This window comes from Apteryx rowi, unplaced genomic scaffold, assembly GCF_003343035.1.
Source record: "Apteryx rowi isolate R43461 unplaced genomic scaffold, aptRow1 scaffold_26, whole genome shotgun sequence".
Taxonomy (NCBI): Eukaryota; Metazoa; Chordata; class Aves; order Apterygiformes; family Apterygidae; genus Apteryx; species Apteryx rowi.
The window spans coordinates 3,052,376-3,063,003 of NW_020448974.1; the positions used below are offsets into that span (position 1 = coordinate 3,052,376).

Below are 10,628 nucleotides of genomic sequence, written 5' to 3' on the forward strand. Positions count from 1 at the left end.
TGTGTGCAGATGACATGGAGACTATGAGAGGTTCTGAAGGTTATGTTTCTTTAGGTGAAATTGTGCAGAGTTACGTAAAAAGTAATATGTATGAGGAAGAAACAGCTGTGGGTATACATAAAAAAAGATAGGCCTAATTTAGGTCTTACTTTTGAGAGCCGGTCATGGAATCATCTAGTACTGTTCTTTGAAAACCTTGCTCCAATCTTAGCAGCAATCAAAAAAAGGAAATACAATCATTAGGAAATAATACAAGACAAAACAAGAACACCCTTTTACTTTCCTTATGTAAAACTATATGGGGTGCAGATTTTGCATTCTATGTGCATTTCTTGTCAATAAACTTAAAAGTGACAAGGATTATCAGATGTGTAGAATTGCTTTTAAAGGAGAAATAATTAGACTGCACCTTTGACTTAGAAAAGGGATAACTGAGAAGATATTAATGTCCACAAAAGGTATACATAAAGTGGATAGGAAATTATTATTTACCATTTCTAACAATTCACTTTGTTAGCGCCCCCTTGTTCTTATCAGTCAACATGTTGAAAAAAATGGAAATACTTTTCGGGTGGTGTATATTTAAATTGTGAAACTGATTGTCACAGAATGCTTTAGAAGCTAAGAGCATAAATAGAACAAAAAAAATGCAAAAGAATGCCTATAACTGTCAAATACAGTTATTTTTGTTTCAGAAAAGTCTTAAACCACAGATTGCTAGAAGGTGGGAGGCTATAAAAGGAGGGTGTTGTTACGGCACTTCTTCCTTATGTTGTTTTCATGTGCTATTGGCCACTGCCTGAAAACAGGTGGTCTGGCAATATGGCTGCTTATATTTATGCTTCGAGCCTCATCTTGTGTGTGCTTAAAGCCACAGGTAGCAAGACATTCAAGTTATTCCTCAAGCTAACCAAGCAGGGAAGATAAGCAACCCTAGTCACTTCAGGTGTTTGACATTTATTACACCTGTGCTTTCTAAACAAGCAGCAGTGTCCTTCAGTGCACTGGTGCACTTCTTGTGACCTTTAAATCGCTTTACTAGACCTATTGTGGAATTTGGAAAGATAAAAATAGTGCCTGTTTCCAATCACATGTATTTTAATATTTAGGAAGGTGCCCAGGCAATGGGTAACAGTCTAAAAGAGCTGCTCAAGCAGTGTTTTATCTGTCTACTCTTCTAATTATTTACGGCCAGCTTGTTAACTTCAAGAGGATCTCTGCATCCAGCTCCTTTGGTTTCCTGAAAAGCCTAAGTACGGCTGTGGCTGACTCGGATTGCTTTTAGACCCCCGAGATAAAAACTCCTGCTTGCTCTATGGCTCTGTCCAGTCATGTGTATGTGCGGAGGGAGGTCACTAGTTAGCCAGTTACTGATCTCTCAAGGTGTCAGATCTACTATTTGTCCGGAGTTAAAACCGGGGGGGGGGGGGGAATCGCTGTTCCCGTCAGGCCAAAGCCGCTCGGGGCCGCTGTCACGGGTCGAGCGGGCGCCGCTAGGCCGCGGCCTGCGGCCCCGCGCTACTGCGCAGGCGCGGCGGCTCGCGCCCTTCCCTGCGTGGGCACTGCGAGGGGGAGACGCCTCCCCCCCTCACAGCTGCCGGGCAGTGACGACACAGAGGCCACGCCCCGAAGCGGGAGGGGGACTTCCGCCCGCGAGCGCAGAAGCCGGTCAGTCGGCCGAGCCGCGGCCACGCCCACAGGGGAGGGGGCGGAGGCTCCGTCCAGCTCGGGCCGCTTACATAAAACAAAGGGCGGGTTCGGCGCCTTGCGTCACCAACCGGCTCCCAGCAGCCTCCGCGGCACCCCTTATATAACCGGCATCCGGGCAGCGAGGCGCTCTACATTCAGTGGCCCCCATCAACGGCGTCGGATCCGGCCGTACCTTTCGCTACCCACTTTAGTGACCGGGACCGTCTCGCCACCATCGCTTCCATCGCCATGCCCGGGTATTCCAGCGACAGGGATAGAGGGTGAGTCCGGGGGCCCGGCCGGCGCTAGCCGCCGCCAGCGTCCGGACTCTTAGACCGCCTATGGGGGTTTTGGCTGTTTTTTTTTAGCCGTTTAAAATGGCGGCGAGGCGTGAGGGTTGGGCCTGGAGCCCTTCTTCTCAGCTCTTGTCGTCTCCAGGGCTCCGGAGCTTCGCGACGGGAGCCGGGGGGGGAGGGGCGAAGGAGGAAATGGCTTTAGGAGCTCTCGGCGCCGCTGATAGCAGTCACCGTGTGCGGGTGGCTGCATAATCCAGGGCGGGGGCTAAGTCCGTCCGCCTCTGCGGAGCCTCTGACCGCTTATTAGGGGTGCGGTCGGGAAAAGGAGAATCGGAATCGAGCCCTCTCTGGGGAACACCCCGAGTATGGATGGCCCCAACAGAGCTCGATTCTTGTCCTTCCACACACCCTCTCCCCACGCACCTCGGCTGTGGGGGCRGACTGAGGAGTGGCGGGCTGGCTGGAGGTTTGTGGGTCAGTGGGTTGGCCGGGCGCTTCGTCGATGCCGGAGAAGCCTTGGGGGAGCTCTCGGTAGGGCGGTTCCCTTCTCTCCCTTCCCCCTCACCGGGGACGGCGGCTYTAGCTGTTGCTGGCAGAAGCCGGCCGGCTCCCGCTTTGTGTTGTGTAAGCGGATGTTAATGGCCGGCCCCGCCATGCGGTGACTGAGGGGAAATCAAAATGCCGGCTGCTGCTGCTGCCTTTGTTCCTCCTCCTCCTCCCCCCGCCCAGCTCAGACTCTAAAATGGCAGCGGCTGGAAAATGTGGCGTAGACAGAAATGAGAGACAAAGGAAACAGCGCTGGCAGGAAGCAGCGGCCACTCAGCCAGGTCCCCTCTGGGAGCGCTGTGTTGTGTTGGGAGGATCGCTCCCAGCTCCTGCCCAGCCAGGAGTGGGGTGCAGTCGGGGCGAGGGAGGGAGCACCCCGCTCGGATCCGGCTTAGCGGTCCTCGGTGTGCGGGTACACTTTGCTTAGGGCCGTGCTCCAGAGCYGCGAGGGTAGGCTTTTGAGACAAGCCTCTCCTGAACGAAAGGACCTAACCTAAAATGCATGACCTCGTGAAAACATTGTTACCGAGAGGAGCCAGTCCTTTGGGGTACAAAAGCAACCGTTTACGGGAAAGTTGTCCCGAGATGTCATAACTGCCCCTACTCACTTTCTGTAGGCTGACACACAATGGCAGTGTCACTTGTGTGGAAAACCATTTTGATCCTGGGGGTTATACAGACGTTTTAATGTTCTTACTATGTTGTAGCTTGTTAGTAAGTGTCTCAGCTTCATTTTGTGCAAACTGCAAGGTAATGTGTTACTGTAGTGTCAAAATATGGCTTATAATTAATAAACTGTGGCATCTGTAACTTTGGTATGTTTTTGGAGTCTTAGTATGATGTATGTGAGGCTTATAAAACTGAATTGTCAAGTTACAGTTTGGTTGTCAAGATAATGATCCAGTCATACATATATGAAAAAGAGCAAAAAGTTACTCTTGGATTCTATATTATGGTGTATTCTTCTCTAGGTTTGGAGCCCCTCGTTTTGGAGGAAGTAGAGGTGGACCTCTCTCTGGAAAGAAGTTTGGAAACCCTGGGGAAAAGCTTACAAAAAAGAAATGGAATTTGGATGAACTGCCCAAATTTGAGAAGAACTTCTATCAAGAACATCCTGATGTAGTTAGACGTACTGTGGTATGTACCCTATCCAACTTGTGCAAAAATAAACAAATAAAGTACAAACATGCTGAGGGTCATGGGGCATGGATGAGGTAACTTAAAGGATAACTTTGGTATTAAAGCTTATTTCCAATCACGGGGTTTTTGTCTTGCAGCAAGAGGTTGAACAGTACAGATCAAGCAAAGAAGTCACAGTCAGGGGCCATAACTGTCCAAAACCAATTATAAACTTCTATGAAGCTAACTTTCCTGGTAAGTGCAGAATAGTGTACTGATAGACTTCATCTTAATCAAGCCTGGAAAAACTAAGTTAATAAGTTCTAATTTTCTCTTCAAGCAAATGTCATGGAAGTGATTCAGAGGCAGAACTTCACTGAACCAACTGCTATTCAAGCACAAGGATGGCCTGTTGCCTTGAGTGGACTGGATATGGTTGGAGTAGCACAGACTGGATCAGGGAAAACACTGTCTGTAAGTTTTGATTGTAACTTAGAATATTGCTGAACTTCAGCAGTGACAGTGTTGCCTGACTTCATTTGGTCTGAACACTTCTGGAAAGAGACTGTAATGAGATTTTTTTTTTTTTCCCCCTCCCTCTCCAAACAGTACTTGTTGCCTGCCATTGTGCATATAAATCATCAGCCATTCCTAGAGCGAGGAGATGGACCTATAGTGAGTATTCATAAATGAAAGGAGATCTTAATTTAAAAAAGAATGTGGATTTGTTACAGTCTACTTRTCCATGCTTATGTGAGTACAGAATGCTTTCCTATATCATAGCAGTATTGTATTTCTCATCATGAATAAAGTGGTTTCATGCTTCAGTAGTCTCCCAAGATTGTTTTGTAAGCTCAGATTTATTTATTTTTGTTTAAAGTTTTGCAGAACAGGGCTAGATGCCCTGTTTTGGAAATAATCATCCCCTGGAAACTGGTGACTTCCAAATACACTACCTAACCACACAGCATGGGCCAGTGTCTGGTGGCAGTTGAGATACTAGTTTACTTGGCTTTCTAGTTCTGTCTATTCAAATAAATCTTTTATTTATATTCTGGTGATAGCATAGTAGTATGTAATGGTCTTTCCATTTAAAACTTTTGTGTAAGACTAGAAACTTTGTTTCTTCATATAACTACTGAACTAAAAGCTGGACATCCTATTTCTAGTGTCTTGTGCTGGCACCAACTCGTGAACTGGCTCAACAAGTGCAGCAGGTAGCTGCAGAATATAGTAGAGCATGCCGTTTGAAGTCTACGTGTATTTATGGAGGTGCTCCAAAGGGACCACAAATTCGTGACTTAGAAAGAGGTATGGATAAGCCTTGATGCATCTCTCTGAGGCAATGTGGACACTACTTCAGCTGACTTACTGTTTGTGTTTTAGGTGTGGAAATCTGCATTGCAACACCTGGAAGACTTATAGACTTCTTAGAAGCTGGAAAGACCAATCTCAGGAGGTGTACTTACCTTGTACTTGATGAAGCTGACCGAATGCTTGACATGGGATTTGAACCACAGATCAGAAAAATTGTAGATCAGATCAGAGTGAGTATAAGTGGTATTTTTTTATATATATATATATATATATGTAAGTATTACATAAACATGTGTGACTGTGTTCTTTAAAAACAAGATCAGTACAGTTAACTCTTCTGGGCTTGCCTGGGTAGGCTTTTTTTTTGTTTTTTTGGTTTTTTTTGACTGGGTATTTGGCTCAACTTTGGAATTTTGTACTAACCCAGTCTCCTTCTCTAGCCTGACAGGCAGACTCTGATGTGGAGTGCAACATGGCCAAAGGAAGTAAGACAGCTGGCTGAAGACTTTTTGAAAGAATATGTACACATCAACATTGGAGCATTAGAATTGAGTGCGAACCACAACATTCTTCAGATTGTGGATGTGTGTCATGATGTAGAGAAAGATGACAAGTAAGTAGTCAGTGGGGACAAAATGTTCATAGCAGTACATATATATTTTTGAAGTGAATTGATCTTGAAGTTTTGGCACTGGTCTGATACTGCTAAATAAAAAAACCTCAGTATCATAGTCAGACTGGTAGTGAAACAAGCATGCACAGTACAGCGAGTTGATCTAAGTTCTAACTGTCACCTTTTCAAAACAAGGCTTATTCGCTTGATGGAAGAAATCATGAGTGAGAAGGAAAACAAAACAATTGTTTTTGTGGAAACCAAAAGACGGTGTGATGATCTTACCAGGAAAATGAGGAGAGATGGGTAAGTAAATAGTAGCTTGAACTTCTGTCAGTTACTCCAACAGATTGTAAACAAGCTCTTGAGCCTTCATGAACAACAACTTGACACCATGCTGTCATAACTAATACAGCCCCACCAGGTGTCAGTTAAAATGCTAAAACTATTTCTAGAAGCTGTGTGAAAGGAACTAACTTGGAAACTTGCTTTTGCTGACCAATGAAACTACTCAACTAATATTTCAAGTTTGATCAATCAATTTATGTATCTTTCAGGTGGCCAGCAATGGGTATCCATGGTGATAAAAGTCAGCAGGAGCGGGACTGGGTTCTAAATGGTGAGTATTTTAGTGATTTCTTTAACTGTATTTTCCATGTTGGCTGATAAATGAAGAAACTGATGAGCTGCTTCTGTTACAGAATTCAAACATGGAAAAGCACCAATCCTGATTGCTACAGATGTTGCATCCAGAGGTCTAGGTTAGTACAACTCGTAATGCCAGTTGCCCAAAGTTATTTAAAGAAAGTCTATTGCTTTCTTTAACCTCTGCATTTTTCTAAGTTTTCTTCACATAAAGGTGCAGTCTTTGTGGCAAGGCCTAGGCATGACAATCGGAGGACTCGAGGGGGATGGAGGACTAGTGGAAATGATCGGCTGGCTGCTTCCAGTCAAATAGAGAGGTGAAAGCTGAGAGCATTGTGTGCCAGTAATCTTCAAAAGGCAAAGATCATCCTTTAAACTACTACCCCATAAACTGTTCTCTCATGAAATAAGCAGTTGCATTCACAGTTCACTTTGCCCTGGTATTTCTCTTCTCTCCATGCTTTGCATGATTTGCCATGGTGCAGTACTGTTAGTTTTGTGCATATTGTTTGCTGTGATCTGTGGGTCTTTGAATTTCAGTGAGTTTGCTGAAATGTCGAAGAAAATAATTACAAACTTCAATGTTCAATGAAAATTTTTTTTTTTCAACCATGAAATGGAGAGAGCAGCTTTAAAATGTACTAAGCCTTGTACAAATTGGTGAGTACTGGCACATGAAATCTGAGAAAAAGTCCACCTCTCACTTTAGCAAGTGGGGCAGGAAAGCAATGGCTTTTCTAAATGCCTTTGAAAGTCGAAGTTCCTCCACCTTTACATAGTCGTCATGTCGAGACCTGCCAGAGAGAGACACATTCTCAAGTGAACCCTGGCTTCTTGGAAGCGCTTGCCTAGACGAGACACAGTGCATAAAAACAGCTTGGTGACTTTTGGGGGACAGGTATGTTTTTCTTGCAGCTGCAGTTCAAAGGTCTTGGCAAGACGAACAGTGTGGCCCTTTTTTTTTTGAGCTTCTGATGAGTGTGTATGTGAAGGACCTTGTGTGTTTTTACTCTAAGGTCCTCAAATGAGCACATGAAGAGGCTGCTGTGAGCTTTAGTGGCCCTACTGCAAGAAGCATTCAGATGTCACTTGATGATTTGTAAAGGGGACTCTTGAGTTGGGATTGACAAGCAAATGCATACTCCTTTATGGTAAGGTTTTGGATCACAGGGTGGGTGTAAGACGGGAACAGATGGAGTGTGCATAACTTTCTCTTCCACAATATTCATGCAGAAATGGATAATTCTAACAACGTTCTTTGCAGCCATTATTTCCTTTAAAGTACTATTGTCTAACGTTTATCTCTGATTTGGCTGTTGTGGTGTGCAAAACTTTGTACATTGCCTTTTGCCACACTGCAACACTTTACAGATGTGGAAGATGTGAAATTTGTCATCAATTATGACTACCCTAACTCCTCAGAGGACTATATCCACCGAATTGGACGAACTGCCCGCAGTACCAAAACAGGCACAGCATACACATTCTTTACTCCTAACAATATTAAGCAAGTAAATGACCTCATCTCTGTGCTTCGGGAGGCTAATCAAGCCATCAACCCCAAATTGCTTCAGTTGATTGAAGACAGAGGTTCAGGTAAGTACTGCTGCTAACCACAGTCCATAGCTTGCTTCTCAAAACACACTGGAAACTCAAATTACACCTCCAACCTCTCCCTAAAATGGAAGTTGAAGGTGGCTTAGGTGCTTGTTATGCTGACCTGAAAAGGTATTTATTAACAAAAAAAAAAACCCTACACTCTATGCGTGTTCTGTGGAGCACCTTTTAGTGCACCGTGACTAATGCTGGTCAAAAATACACTTCTGACTTGAGTTACTTTGAAGTAATATGCTTGACAGGGCTTGTTTCAGTGTTTTTTTTTATTTTTCCCCGTGGCTGGAAAAATGCATGGAGTGAACAGTGTCCCATTGGCAAGATCAGAGTGACTTTTTGTCTTCATGCTACCACTTACATTACAGGAGAGAGCACTTGTCTCAAAGTATGGCTTTGTCTTCTCCTGGGTTAAATTGACACCTTGTTCTATCCTAACGGTCCTCAGACTTTGTACCTAATGGGTCTACATTGTAACTGGAAGGCTTTCATAGTAGGCGTGTCTTGCTGGGGCCGAAACAGAAAGATATCTTTTATTTTTTTGGATTCATTGATAGTCAGGGGGCTATAAGTTTAAATTCATTCAGTAGACTAACCTAAAATGCAACCTTATTATATATAACTGTGGTCTTGTGTTTTTTTTTTGTTTTGTTTTTTTTAATAGGTCGTTCCCGAGGCGATCGACGTGACAGATATTCTGCGGGCAAAAGGGGTGGATTTAGTAGTTTTAGAGAGAGGGAGAACTTTGAGAGAAATTATGGTGCACTAGGAAAGAGAGACTTCGGAGCAAAAGCTCAAAATGGGGCCTTCAGTGCCCAAAGCTACAGTAACGGAACTCCTTTTGGAAAYGGTTTTGCAGCTGCAGGCATGCAAGCTGGCTTCAGGGCTGGTAACCCTGCAGGAGCTTACCAGAATGGCTATGATCAGCAATATGGAAGTAACATTGCAAATATGCACAATGGCATGAACCAACAGCAGTATGCATATCCTGCCACTGGTGCTGCTCCTATGATAGGTTACCCAATGCCAGCAAGTTATTCTCAATAACTTAGTGTATTTAAATGTCTCAGTTTTTCATAATTGCTCTTTATATTGTGTGTTATCAAGACAGGATAGTTATTTAAGAAATGGGAAATGCAGAAATGACTGCAGTGCAGCAGTAATTATGGTGCACTTTTTTCGCTATTTAAGTTGAATATTTCTCTACATTCCTGAAACAATTTTTAGTTTTTTGTACTAGAAAATGCAGACAGTGTTTTCAAAGTAAATGTACAGTGATTTGAAATACAGTAATGAAGGCAGTGCATGGCCTTCCAATAAAGATATTTGAAGACCGAATTTTCTTTCAAATGGCAATTTTCTCAACATGTGCACAACTTTACATTAATAGAATGTCAAATGTTTTTATATTAAATTCTAGAAGGGTTTCTCAAATGTGTCTGATTAAGCAGTTAAGATAAAAGCATATACAAAAAACAGCCTTGCCTTGATTGGACTAGATTGCTTAGCATGGCAGGCTCCACTTTAAGGGGGAAGAAAATTAAAACTGGCTTCTAAACAACTATTGGAAACAGTACTCTTCCCTGCCTAACTAGAGTAGGGCCACTTTTGGAAAACATCCATTGGAGTAATGGTATAGCTAAAATCTTGCTAACCAAAACTCTGCTGAAGTGGTGTTGCTAATGAGCTTCTGGGACAAATGTAGGAATTTTTTTCCTTTTTTTTTTTTTTTCTTCTTTGCAGCACCATAAGTGTCTCCTTCACATGAGCAAACGTGCAGACTAGGCTTGAGTGTAATGTACCTACAGCTGTCAGGCCTTGTGAGTTAGCATGCAGGCTTACTATGAGCTTCAGAGATACGGGAAGATCTTAGTATTAAAACTTCAAATTACACTTAAACTGGTATTGAGCAGTGATTTCTTTATGGAAGTGGGGGGAGGGAACTGGGTTACTTTTCAGTGATCAGAAGCTTCGACATTCTGCTTTGGAAAGAAAAGCAACTGTTTTTTCCAACATACTTCAYAGATTTCCATCCCCCCCTCCTTCCCCCTCCCTCCCTCCTGAGATTAGCAGTACATGCAAATAAATACTCTCTAGTCTCAAAGCAACACGCATGCTGAGCAAAAACAATGTTCTAAAGCATCTCCCTGATTAGATGCGTAGCTGGAAGCAAACAAGCACTTGATGCTTTCAAGTGTAGTAGCTTAAAATTCCAGTTAATACTGACCTTCAGTTCCCTCCTCCCACTTGTTTCTTGTTTATCAGTAACAATGGTAAGCTTTAGTTAAATGCTTGTAACTTAAAACTATTTAGATCCAGATCTAGTACTGTCAGTGTGAAGTCCAGCAAATTGATCATTGCTCATCTTTGAAACTTGAGGTATTTGCTAAGTTTCTAGATCAACTACCTGAAACTAAAAACACATGTAAAACTTGTTTCTGTTTAAAATTTTACTTTTGCTAAGAATACATATATTTATATATAGTTATATATTTAAAAAAAATTATTGTTTGTAAATTAAAGCTGAAAGACTCAGGTCTTTCAAAATAAAATGAAGTGATGCAGAGAGCTTTTAAATAGCCTCTTTCTCCCTTTATATGGGAGATAGCACCAAACAAATTTGTTAAAGTGAAACCCATACGAGCATGTGTAAGTCACACTGGTTAAAAAGGATGTTGAAAGCTTAAGCAGGAAAGATTGGGAAGGTGTGCACTTCATTAATGATGTATTTTAGTAGACTTTTTTCAAGGCTATAGATTCCTGATGGACATTTGTGGAATTAGGTGGAACTT

At 42.9% G+C, this 10,628-nt stretch overlaps 1 protein-coding gene across 2 annotated transcripts; it reads left to right on the top strand.

The window, feature by feature from the left end:
* The first annotated feature begins 1,815 nt into the window (after positions 1-1,815).
* DDX5 (DEAD-box helicase 5) lies at positions 1,816-9,735 on the top strand. Of its 2 annotated transcripts, none has more exons than XM_026067524.1 (13): positions 1,816-1,970; positions 3,503-3,668; positions 3,809-3,905; positions 3,991-4,124; positions 4,260-4,325; positions 4,820-4,961; positions 5,037-5,197; positions 5,408-5,580; positions 5,776-5,886; positions 6,138-6,199; positions 6,282-6,341; positions 7,597-7,821; positions 8,501-9,735. In XM_026067524.1, exons 1-13 carry the CDS (start codon positions 1,939-1,941, stop codon positions 8,881-8,883), a joined length of 1,812 nt encoding a protein of 603 aa, XP_025923309.1. In that variant the 5' UTR covers positions 1,816-1,938; the 3' UTR covers positions 8,884-9,735. The 2 variants fall into 2 exon arrangements, with proteins under 2 accessions (XP_025923309.1, XP_025923310.1); XM_026067525.1 differs by having other exon boundaries at positions 1,816-1,946.
* Positions 9,736-10,628: the final 893 nt, after the last annotated feature.